The sequence below is a fragment of the Castanea sativa genome, chromosome 6 (assembly GCF_040712315.1).
Source record: "Castanea sativa cultivar Marrone di Chiusa Pesio chromosome 6, ASM4071231v1".
In the NCBI taxonomy this organism is placed as follows: domain Eukaryota; kingdom Viridiplantae; phylum Streptophyta; class Magnoliopsida; order Fagales; family Fagaceae; genus Castanea; species Castanea sativa.
The window spans coordinates 7718958-7732445 of NC_134018.1; the positions used below are offsets into that span (position 1 = coordinate 7718958).

Below are 13488 nucleotides of genomic sequence, written 5' to 3' on the forward strand. Positions count from 1 at the left end.
ATAAAATGGTCTTATAAAATAATTTTTCTATTCATTTAATACATTTATCTCTATGGACCTCACATGCTATGAGGAAGCAGTTGTAGTTGCATACAACTGCCCCAACAAAATAATTATCCATATCGAAGGAATTACCAAGATTTAGGTAATAATTTTTTTACCTACTTAAGTTCATTTTGAAACGGTCAATGCGTAATACAATTGAAGTTATAGGTAGGGTAAAAGCAAAAGAAATTATAGGTAGATAAATTGCAAGACATCCCGAAATTCACAAGTCCAAGCACGTTTTTTAATACATAAAAAGCAGGACATACATGACAAAGAAAACAAAGATAAAGCTTATACACCTACTGTGGTAGAGAGTTTTTTTTTTTTTTTTTTTGGGGTGGAAACTATGGTTGAAAGTTAAACCTTATTGGCATACAAGCTTAGACAAGTAACACATATTGATAAGACACACCCATTCAGAAACCGTAGGACAAAGGATTAATCTAATTTTCGTCGGTCTCTTCAAGTTTCTCTCCAGCAGCACCATGACCTGGTTTGCCATGGTGTCCATGGCCGTGCTTGTGTCCGTGCCCATGCTTGTGTCCATGGTGATCACCAAGCTTGTCCTCATTCACTGCGTCAGTTTGCACAGTCTCCTCTATAAAAAGAAATGAAAAATGTTTACAACATGGCTAAAATATAATGTCAAGGTGTACTGAAAAATATATTATAAAAAAAAATAATGGATTACAAAACATAAGAGCTTAAAAGTAAAGTATATACTTCCCACATGGAACTCATGAAAATGATGCTCCATTATTTTGTAAAACAAAAAGATGCAATGCTTCTTTCTTTTACTTTTTTCCTTTGTTTATTTTATTATCATTTCTTGACAGAGGGAATGCATATTATCATTATAAATGAACAGTCATTTTACACTTTGATTGACTCAGAGATATTATAACCAAGTGACCAAGACTCATGGTAACCTTATGTACTTGTTAAAAAAAACTAGCTCCAACCGATCGAATAGGTTTATTGGCAGTATATTTGCTACAAGGGGGGTCACTTGCAATTATACAATTCTGGTAAATTTCCCATGACGAGTTGGTATTTGAAGGCATTTGATGCATGTTGGTGAACCTCTGTCTTTGAAATAAACCAAAAACACCAATTCTAGAACAAAAAGAAAAAGACATTTGGGCTTAAAAAAAATAGTAAAGGCATATATTTAGCTCAAGAAAGTAGCTTACGAGCTAGCTCACGAGCTGAGACCTCGGAGGAGACAAGAAGAACCACAGCAAAGACAAGACCAAGAAGAAGGAAAGTTTTTGAGTAAGCCATTTTCGTTAGCAACACAAGAGGATTGAAGACAAATGTACTAAGCAAACTCGCTCTAATAAGATTCTCTGTAGTAGTGGATGAGTAAGAGCATTGTGGTTCTCCCAATTTATAGAGTTTTCAACAGAGAGAGAGAGAGAGAGATGGGACCCCAAAGTTTTGTTTGGCTATGGTGATATGTGTGAAGTGTGATGGTCAAGTGTGAAGTAAACATTGGAGTATTAAGAGTCTAAAATTAATTATGTTGGGAGGTGAGAATAGGACCACAAAAGTCTATTTTATTTTTTTAGCCAAAGAAAATGATCATTATCCAAAAAATATATGATCGAATTGGCACGTAGCTTTGGTGAAGATTGATTGAGTCCAATTTCGTCTACAGCCATTAAGGGTGTGTTTGTTATAAAAGTGAAATAGAGTGGATGAAAAGGTTTGTAAAGAAAATAGAAAGATAAGCTTTTTTTAATTGTGTTTGGTTGGGTGGGGAGAAAGGAAAATAAATATTAAAGTCCAAGCGTTTACTTTTCGGACCTACTAAAAACTTTTCTCTTCAAAATTAAGAAAAAATTGAAAAAGAAAAACTCATGAAATGAGCTTCCAAAAGTACCTTGAATTCACCTCCAAGTCTCCAACTTGTTGGCCTCTTCTTCTTTTCTTTTCTTTTTTTTATTATTTTTTTCCTTTGATTTTTTTCTTTCCGTGTGTTGGCTTTTTTTTTTTTTTTTGTCCGGACATGTTGGCTTCTTTCCTTTTTTTTATTTTTCTTTGATTTTTTTCTGGACATGTAGCTTTCTTTTTTTTTTCTTTTTTTTTTTGGGTACTCATATGTTTATTTTCTCATTAATTTTGGTTGGTTTTTGTTTTTGTTTTTGTTTTTGTTTTTTTTAGAAAATAGTTTTGGGTTAATTTCTTATATCTTTTTTTTTTATACTGAAGTGTCCATCTATACACAATTTTTTTTTAAGTATAATGCGCTACTTTTTGTTTTATTTAATAGGGACATGATGGTAAATTTATACAAACTTTATTTTCAACCAAACAAAAAAAAAATTCATCTCTCCACTTTTCCATCATCTCTCTATTTTCTATCCTCCCACTTTTCCATTTTTTCAACAAAACGGACCCTAAGAGCATTAGCATCCGAGATGCCAAAAAAATATATATTTTGCATCTTCAAACACTACTTTATCTATTTTACCAACCTATTTTACAACTCATCTTATATTCCAGTTTTTATTTTTACATACAACCCAATAAAATAATATAAACTACGTAATAAAATAATAAAAAGTTTTATTCTCTCTTTTCCCCACTTACTTTTTCTCTTCACACACAACCACATATTAAAATGATATTTTTTTTTTACAACCTATGAACAGTAAGGTTGTAAAATAGCAACTAGGGGTGTTTACATCCCCCAATGCTAGTACTCTAAAGCCTGTTTGATTTCAAAAAGTGATGTATCTACTTTTCATTTTCTTTATTCTATATTCAAATCCTGAATTTGAATATAGAAAAAAAAAAACACTTATTTTCACATTTAGTAGTGTTTGGTAAGTTGTTTTGAATACATAATTTGGGTATAAAATATATCATACCCAAGTTTGGTCAATATTTTTTTTTTTTTTAAAGTAACTTTTCTCACTCACACATCACATCACTAAAATAAAAGTAACTTTATGTCTTCACAATATTTACAAATATGCTACTGTATTCGTATTTATAGAAAACAAAAACGCAGAAAAATTGTTTTCATTTTTTGTATTCAAATTCAATTTTTAGGATACTGAAAATGAAAACTGAATATAAATACTAAAACCAAATCATTTTTTTAGTGGTAAGACCCACTAAAATCTGAAAATGAAAACAAAAAATTGTGTTTTTTTCAGCTAACCAAACAAGCCCTAAGCATCACAAGATGATTCATGGAAGGACGTGGCAAATAGTTAGGTTCAAATCGATGGACTATGATAGTAATGCATGTTGACTCATTATGAAAAGCCTTCCTATCCTATGTGCTCACACCTTTAGCCTTTAGTTTGTGTAAAGTAAATTGCTTTTAATCCATTATAATGGCCTAAATGGGTCATTTTGATCAGCTTAGTTCAACTATGATTGCATCTTATACATTCTAGGATTTGAGGCTTAGTTTTTAAACTCTTATAAGTTGGGACCGGACTAGGTGAATCAATTTCTAGTATTGGGAATTCAAATTGCAACTTGCTTATTATATTCTTACAATCTTTGAAATAAGAAAATATGACTACAATCACATGAGAAACAGTTTTTTTTTATATTTATAATCAACTATGATATTGAAAACCTATCCTCAATCTATATAATATTGTCCTAAGATTAGGCTTGTACTCCACCGTTACTGACCTATATATTTGTTGACAAAAATTATAAATAATTGTATACCACCTAATTCATTTTCTTTTGGGGACGGTCTGAATTACCACCTAATATTCTTACTTCTCTAGTTTGGAATAAGGGTGCATCTAAGGCCGGTGGCAAAGTTTTATTGCCCACAAACGGCAAGCCACATGGAGGACCCAGAATTATTGGCATGGGAATGCGTTAAATGGTGTAGGACCCCCCAATGTTTGTGTGTGTCTCAACTCTCAAGAATTTGCTTAAACAAAAACCATTGACGATTCAAGATGTGCTTTGTTGCTATGTTCTAACTAGTCGTTTTTATTTCACATTGGAAAGCAAATGTGAAAAGACATTGCCGCAAAGAGGTTAATTGGGGCAGCGGGGACCAATATCTTGACTGAACTCTGCCTTTTCTCACATAGCTTTAATTAGCCAAAAAAGAAAAAAAAAACATGGCTTTAACGTAACAAATCTCTTTATCAGATCTCGTATATATGAAAAAGATTTGCAAATCTCCCCCATGTGAGAAAAATATAAATTTAGAATAGAACGATATTACTTTTCTTTTGCTTTAGATGCGCAGTGTCTTTATTAAATTTGATCTTCTTTCTGGGATAAATAATTAAATTAATAAGCCATAAATTCTTCTCTTTTGTTTTCTGAATTTATCACCCATTGAATCATGTCTTCTTTATAGACTTTTTTTAACATATTTGAGGTGAAATTTAAGTTAAAAAGCATGGACACGAACATGGGTACGAATACAACAAAATGACACGAGTAATTTTTAAAAAATTATAACATTAAATGATTGATACGACATTGCTATGACACCAGTACGACACAAATACAACACCCTAATTATAATATTCATGCTTTCTAGATTTTAAGTGGGTATTTAAAAGATAACTATTTACCAGAATTCTTTTACATATAGTTATACATTGTGTAGAGAATGAAGTGATTGCACTCGTCGTACGTAGATCCATGTAAAAAATTGGTATCTTATAAATCAGGAAAAATGTTTCTCATGCAGGTAAAAAATATAACTTTATATTTCATGCAAATGTATAAGCAAGCTATAAACGAATGCCATAATTGTATAAACCCCAACGATCCTCAATAATTACTCGAATGTCTACTTCAAGTCACATAAAATTTTCTGCCTTTTTTAATTTTTTTTTTTTTTTAAGTCACATCAAATGTTGATCATCTTCTATTTTTTCTTTTTGCTGTCTGCAGGCTACGTCGGTTTTTCAACATTGGAGAAAGAGAGAATATTTAAAAGGAAAATCTATTTAAAAACTAGACCCTTTCAATTTTCAACTCCTTTCTTTTTCTCTTCGTTTCTTCCAAAATCGAATCAAAGTTTAACAATTCTGAATTCTCACAATATAATAGGTCAATTTGTATTTCTAATTTGCTCTAAAATAACAAGGTCAATTGGTACTTAACCTACTTGCATACGTCCCTCCTTGCGTCATTGTGTCACAAAACGATAGGAAACTGAGCCAAAAGTTTGACTTTAAACTCATATCAACACGGGCTTACAGGCTTACAGGACCATATTGTCTGTAAACAGCAATGAATTTGGGATTGAGTTCGGGTGGTATTCAACCACGTGCAATTATTTCCATCTCTATCACAAAATTTTTTACTTCACAATTCATTTTTAATTTTTTTTTATTCAATAATTGAGATTGAAATTCGGTCATTAAAAGTTCTTGTAAATGATGTAATACTTACCTAATCAGTAATCACAATCCATGAATTTGTATCTCTAATCATTATCTCTTGTGATATTCTTTCTTGAGCAACGAGTTACATTACGTACCTATTCAACAATTTTTACAGCAGTTTAATTAATAAATTTTTTATTGGATCTCATGAATGTCAGACGCTCTTCTATTTTTTAGGTAAGAGTTAATTTAGAGCATATATTATAATTTGAGATTACTATATTTTATTATCACAAAAAAAACCTAGGGGTGTGATGAGTATTATGCGTTAGCAGGTGAAATAATTTTTCATCATACCCCTAGATTTTTTTTGTGATTGAAAAATGTAGTAATCCCAAATTATAATAAATGTTCTAAATTAACCGTTACCCAAAAAATAGAAGAGCCTCACACGCGTGCTCAAAGGCTAATATAGATGTAAAGTAGTCCTTTAAAGAAAAGTAAAAATAAAAAGAAGAGTCTTCAAGAACATGCAAAAAGGCTAGTTCCTTCTAATGTGATTGTCAAATTGTTTATATCATTAGAAAATTAGTTTTAGAAACATTACCCAATTTGAATGCTCCTCAAACTAATGCTTATGTCCAATAACATAAATGTGCTACAATGTACATAATAGCCTTTTATGCATGTTTAGAAACTTTTCTATTTCTTAAACATCAATCCTTTCTTTATCTTAATTTTTTTCCATTAATATACAAATTGTAATTATAATGATAAGATACAAAAAGAACAAACTTTTGTCAATGGATTCATCTCTTCCTACCTTTACTTGATTTATAAAGAAAAAATTACCAAAAATTAGTGTATAATTAATCCCAACATTTTAAAAGATTTATGTAAACATCTAGAAATGACTATTAAAATATTCATAATTTTTTGACCACTTTAAAGCCAACAAAGCATTTGCTATTCAAGTAACAATACTTCGTATTAGTGTCATGATTAATACGATACAAAATTAAGACTCAACTTCAACTAAAATATTTAGCCAAAAAAAAAAAAAACTTAAACTAAAATATTCTTAAAATTTTATTTAAAATTTTTTTTTTTTTACATTCTTGGAGGAGAGAATAAAAATCATTACGGAGAACTTTGCAATTTTTATTGAATCTAAATTCAAATGAGAAAAAAATGGAGGAAAAAGAAAAGGCCTTGAAAGGTAAATGATTTGTATATCTTGCAAAGCCATGATATTTTTAAAAGTTTTGAATGCATGCATGTAGAGACTTTTTTATTTTTGTAAAATTTTTCATTAATGATTTCAACATCAATAAGTTTTTTTTTTTTTTTTTTGGTGAGTGGGAGATTTGATTTGTAAGATCTTAGACATATTCCCATTCACGGTTTTTTGGAGCCATAATTTGCTAATGAAATTGTATAAGAAATTCTAAAATCTAAAAAGTAAAGGAAAAAAAAAAAGAATTTCAAAGAATAAGTTAGACATGGTCATGAACATCAATTCTCCTCACTTAATTGAGTGTAAAGAAAACCAACCGAAAAAATTAACATGCTATAATTTGCTGATAGAATTATATAATAAATTCTAAAATCTAAAAAGAAAAAGGAAAAATTAAATTAAAAGATTTGGGCGTAATAAAGTTCTAGGCATGCAAAAGAAATGCTATCATGGTCCTCGAATATTTTGGCAAACAGAAGCCAGTAAACAAAAAGCAAAAAACTTAAAAAGAACATGAAAAAGAGATAGGGATGCTTAACATATAGTTAAAATACTATATCAGATCTTTGTCAATAAATTCCCACCTACACAGCACCAAATTTAAATAAATAAATAAATTACAACCCATAAAAACCAAAATTGGGGATCACAACACAAAAACTTAAATGTCAATAACAAAATATAGAGAGAGATTAGAGTACCTACCTTTTAAATTCTATTTTGAGCAGTGGCATTTTTTTTTTTTTTTTTTTTTTGCACTTCGTCTCTGCCTTTTTTCTAATTTTTTGCTTTGATCATAGTCCTCTCTAGCTCTTAACGTAGCAAGGTTGGTTTTTTTTTTTTTTTTTTTTTGAATTAGCATTAAAGATTGGACATGAGGATAAGGATGGCCAGTCTTAAGATAAAATTGTAACTGCAAGATTGCTAAGTACTAACTGGTTGATGATAATGGGGAGTTTAATCTTTAAATTTGTACTGGGTTTGTACATGGGTGAAATTGTGGATGAGGATAACTATAAATAGTTTTTTTTTTTTCTAAAAGTTTAATAGTTTTATTTATTTTTGTTGCGGTAAAATACTCACATGAAAAAACTGAACGAATTAAAAGCATTTTTTTAGGAGTAAAACATGGGAAGTGAAATTTAAATATAATCAGTTGTGAAGGAAAAAAAAAAAGGATTTGGTAATTGAAAAAGTGGGAAACGTTATTGGCATATTAAAACTAAAAGCACTTTTTTAGGAGTAAAACACGGAAAGTGGAATTCAACTGGCTGTTTTTTTTTTTTTACTTATTTATCCTGTTAGTTGATAATAATTCTTGTAAAGTCTCTCAGCCAAACTTATCTAATATTCCATTTCAATGACTCCTCAATGCAATCCAAAAAATTTGTGCATACGTGAACCTGAGAGAGAAAAAAAGAATTAGGGTTAAACCAAGTATTTTAAAAAAAAAATTAATCAACAAAGCAAAGTTAGAATTTAACTTTATCATGGACTCTTTAAAATCTAATCACCACATCATCAACTATTTAAATAAATAACTAAATAAAAAAAATTAAGGCCAAAAACATATACAATGATGGTAAAAAAAAATTCTTAAAAAGAAAAAAAAATACGTAGAAGGAAAAAAAAGTGAGGAAATAGATAAAGATTTTTAGAATTCAACTCTATCATGGACTCTTTAAAATCTAATCACCACATCATCAACTATTTAAATAAACAACTAAATAAAAAATAAAATTTAACGCCAAAAACATATACAATGATGGTAAAAAAAAATACAAAGAAGGAAAAAAAAAAGTGAGGAAATAGAAGATAAAGATTTTTTAGTATTTAACTCTATCATGGACTCTTTAAAATCTAATCACCACATCATCAACTATTTAAATAAATAACTAAATAAAAAAAAATTTATCGCCAAAAACATATACCATGATGGTAAAAAAAAAAAATCTTAAAAAGAAAAAAAAAATACGAAGAAGGAAAAAAAAAGTGAGGAAATAGAAGGAAATAGTAATTGATCATTTATATTTTGATCATTAATCAAAATTTCAAAATTACATTAAAAAAAAAAGAAACAAAAAAGAGTTAACGTGATAAATAAAATTTATGAAAAAAAAAAAATAGAACTCAAAAAAAGTCATTCATAAACCAAAGAAAATAAAATAAAGAGGAACTTGCAAAAGATAAAACCTGAAAATTTGTTGGTTGAATGCTTCTTTTGTAGCATAAGGCAACCCTGTCTTTGGATCACAATACCTACAACATGAAATGACAATTCATTAAGAAGTACAGTGGTAGAGTATATGAAAGAACCATTCATTTCAAAATTACATTTAAAAAAAAAAAAAAATAACGTGATACATATAAAAAAAAAAGTAGAACTCAAAGAAAGTCAATCATAAACCAAAGAAAAGAAAATAAAGAGGAACTTGCAAAAGATAGAACCTAGAAATTTGTTGGAGCCTCTGACAATAAATATCTTTAATTTGAAGAAAAATGAGAGATAAAAAGTGAGATAGAAACTGCAAAGCGTACATAAGTTTGTGAGTTTTAAAGTGTAAAAATTTTAATTTACATATTTATCCTCGTTAGTTAAAAACTTGTAAGTCGATATGATGAAGGTACTTTAAGTATCCAAAATGTGGAATCCAAACAAGAGAAACCCTTTAAATAGTAGTATAAATAATAATTCAGGGTAAAAATATTATTTCATCCTTAAACTTTTATAAAAATTCATTTTTCGTCCATAAACTTTGCGAAACGTTTTACTTTTAATTTCATCATTTCATATCTGTTAGTTTATATTTTATGTGGCTTAATAAAATGATGATACAATATTTGATTTGAACCAAATTATTTTATTTATAAAATTAGGAACACATGGCAAAGAGTTATTGGCACACATAAATTAACTATTGAGTGAGGTGGCATATGCATTCTTACAAACTGATGTGCCATTTTTATAATTAAAAAAAATCCAGCCCATATTTATGTTAAGAATTTATTAGGATTTAAAATAAAAAATTTTAACACCAAAACATTAAAATAAAAAATTAAAAAAAAAAATTAAAATTTAAATTTAAATTAAAAAAAAAAAAAAAAATTCAAGCTGTCCATCTCCAGCAACGTCGGATGTTCAACCAAAACTTCCTATATCTTTCATTCGTTTTCTACGTTTTGATGGTTTTTTTCGTTTGTAGCATTAGCTTCTTTTATTTTATGATTAGGTTTTGGATCTTTAGGGTGTTATATATTGTGAGGCATGAACATAGACGGGATTTTCTCTATTTTTTGAGAAAACACCAGCTCTTCTTGAAGCATGGCTAAGAAACCCACTACTTCTTCCTTGTCATTGTCATCATCTCCTTCTTCGTCTCCAGTGCTCTCATTCTTCTTACTATAGTGCTTGTCATCATTGCAAAATAGGATGAATGCTTGGATGGATCAAAAATGATGAGGACATTTGTGGGTGTGTGGTAGTTTCCAGAGAATAGAGCTTGAATCAGTGCCGACATCGAGAGATGGGAGGGGTTATATTTGGGATTTACTTTAAATCTTGATATATTTTTAAATTAAAATCTGAACTATTATAAATAAAATAATTTGGTCAAAGTAGATACTACGTCATCACTCTATTAGTTCATATAGTGACAAAAGGATAAAATGAAGAATCTTTTGTAAAATTTAAAGGGGAAAAAAAAACTTTTATAAAAGTTTAGGGATGAAAATAATGTTTTATCTAATAATTTATCACCTTAATAAGTTGTGAATTTTTTTTTGGCTTTGAGATTTGTGATTGTTTAAGAAGAACTTATTTAGTTTTTTTTTATATATTAAAAGTGTATTAAATGTAATTTAAAAAAAAAATTAAAAAAAACTGTATATAAATTGTAAAAAGTTAGCTTTAAGCTAGTCCCAATCATAAAAGCTATCTTAGAACTAAATAACTATATAACTATTTTAGCTCCACTAAAACACAAAAAATCACCTTCCAATAGTGGAGCTATAGCTATTTTTTCTAGCTTCATTGCTACAGTGCACATCTATAGATACATGTGCACTGTAGCTGAGAGCTAAAAAAAAATGAAAAAGTTTTATTCCATCCAGGTATTAAAATAATACAACTTGCTTCTTTTTTCATTCTTTTATCACACCGTGCCTCTCTCTCTCATTCACTCTCATCTCACATCTGAAGCTCATCTCTCTCAAGCTCACTCTCTCAACTCCAGTCTCTCAAGCTCACTCTGTTTAACTAACCAAACATGTCTTTGATTTCAAAAATACAAGAAAATTGTTATTTCTTTATATTCTCAAAAACAAGTTTTTGAAAATAGAAAACAAAAACTGTTACCAAACATAACCTAAACAACCGACATATGTAAGATCAAACATTTACCAAAAATTTACCAAAAATTTACCAAACCCATCAGATACATTTAGTCAAAATTGTTCCAAAATTTCAAAAAAAGAAGCCCTGAATTAGTGCTGGTCCGATCACTTTAAAAAGTAAATAAAGTAATTCGAGTAGAGACTAGAATAGTTAAATAAAGTTAGTTAGTTACTGTTTGCTAATGGTTGGTTGAACATTTGATTATCATTGCTTTTATCTAATAATGATTGATGACTTGCTGAATATTTGATAAAGTTAGGTGAAAATTTGTCTTTAGTTTAGCATCTTTATATTACAGACAATAAGAACATTGTTTTAGTGGCAATAGTAATTAAACTTAACAACAATCTTAATCTTAGCAACAATTGACTTTGAATTTTTTATTTTCTAGTATTCTATTTTACCTAGCAACTATAATTAATTTGAGCAACAACATTTTTTTTTTTGAAAAATAATTACAACATACTACTAACCCCTTAGCTCGAACTCTTTCTCCCTTAGACCCCCAAGCACTTTGTGTATGGCCATGGCAATACGGATCAGAATTTTCTGACCTGACTTGACCCGAAAAATACCTGACCTGAACCCAATTTTTTTGACCCGAAGCAAAAACAGGTTGACCAGTGAACCGACCCGACCCGTTAAAAAAAATTAGCTAAAAAAATATTTAAACTATGTCATGATACTAGGTGCATAAAACACAAAGTATCAAAAGTAATAGTTAATATGTTATAGATATAAAGTTATAAACAAGTAAAATTGTTGTTGACATGAGAGAATGACTATTTGAGTTTTTTTTTTTTTTTTTGCTAAAAACTATTTGAGCTTCATCACAAATCAGGGACATGAGTGACATGAGAGACAACTCATACAAGACAACACAAGGCTCAAGGTTGTCAAGATAACCATTAAAAAAAAAAATCTCATTCAAATCCGCAGTGGCCATAGATGCAAACAGTGTAATCAACTTATATCTGAAATTTTCATTTTATGGGGTTTGTTGGATAATGAACACTTTTTGAGGGTTTTTTTTTTTGTTTTTTTTGTTTTTCCTTTTTTAGGTCATGTTAGTGGGTACTTTTAAAGAAATTGTTAATAAACTATTTTACGAAAGTTTTAACACTAATTTTATGAAAAATAGAAAAAATTATCAAATTTTTTTTTTTCTATTCTTACTAAATTTTTTCTAAAATAGTTCACTAATAAATACTTTTAGGACATCTATTAATATTTTCCTTATATATATTGTGAAAAAGATGTAGGCAACTATCTTTTTTTATTATTATAATTTTTTTAAGATATAATTCTATATAAAATCCAAGAGACATGTAAGATTGAGGTTGGAGTGTAGACAATCAAAATCATGGCTTAATAGTCAAGGTGGTCTACTTATTCTTCTTTACTTAATATGTTATGTTTATTTTTAAATCTTTTTTGTTTATTTTATCTTTCTAAGTAATCTAACTTTACTATTATTTTAAATATAACAGAAACATGTTATTTAAGAAGACCAACAACTTGCTACTTTGCTGGCTTACTTATTTTGTTTGTTTTAAGATCTATCTCTTTTGAAAGATGTAAACTTGTAATTATATGCATTTTAATAATGAACTATTAACATTGAAGACTTTTTCCATCGTGAATTTATGACTATAAATCATTTTTATCATACTTAAAACTGTCAGAATTGAAAGGATATTAATAAGTGGCATTAAGTGCAATTCATTTGCTTAATTGATTTTATTCATTCTCTCTAAGCAGATTTTCATTGATTTGTTTTTGTAATTGGAAAAAAAAAAAAATTTTGTTTAAAAAGTATGGGTCAAACCGACCCGACATGCAATCCAATTGACCTGCAACTTGATTGACCCATTTAAAAATGACCCATTTGACCTGCAAACCCAATTTACCCAACCCAACCTGCCCGTTTTGCCACGTCTATGCATGAGGAGGTGTCAATTCAGCTACAAAACATTTGGCAATTTGAGCAACAACATAAATGTATTGTAATGCGTTAAAAAAATTATTTTATATTTATTATTTTGTTTATATTTTGTTAATACTAAATAGATGTTATTTTAGATTGTTATGAATTTCTTTTGTTCCTACTTTACCCCCTCAATTGAAAATCTGGCTTGATGGCGGCTATGCCAAGGTTCAACGGGTCAGTTATTTACATACAATACTTGCCCATACACTTTAGCTTGATTTGCATGTGATGATATATACAACTTGAATCCATGCATGTGTCGTCATTTAAAGCATGAAAGCATGAATATTTTTATGTGACTATAGCGCATATAAATGGGATACAGCAGAGCCAAAATTTTAGTTTAGGAGAGGCAGGATTCAAAGTCATTATTAAATATGAAATTAATCTAAAAAATATTAATTGATAATAATAATAAAATTAATGTGGTAAGAATGTGATTAGTGTTACTAGACAAAATAATAAAAAATTATATAAATTGAAT

The 13488-nt window shown here is 28.8% G+C and overlaps 1 protein-coding gene across 1 annotated transcript; it reads right to left on the reverse strand.

Annotated features, from left to right (window-relative positions):
• Positions 1–267: 267 nt before the first annotated feature.
• Positions 268–1544, reverse strand: LOC142637982 (uncharacterized). Its single transcript, XM_075811969.1, has 2 exons — positions 1242–1544; positions 268–646 (listed from the first exon to the last, which is right to left on the reverse strand). Exons 1-2 carry the CDS (start codon positions 1330–1332, stop codon positions 492–494), a joined length of 246 nt encoding a protein of 81 aa, XP_075668084.1. The 5' UTR covers positions 1333–1544; the 3' UTR covers positions 268–491.
• Between the last annotated feature and the right edge of the window lie 11944 nt (positions 1545–13488).

Coding starts and splice junctions, on each gene's coding strand:
- LOC142637982 (XM_075811969.1), bottom strand. CDS start 1,332: ATGGCTTACTCAAAAACTTTCCTTCTTCTTGGTCTTGTCTTTGCTGTG. Junction 647..1,241: donor CTCAGCTCGTGAGCTAGCTC/GTAAGCTACTTT, acceptor TTCTTTTTATAG/AGGAGACTGTGCAAACTGAC.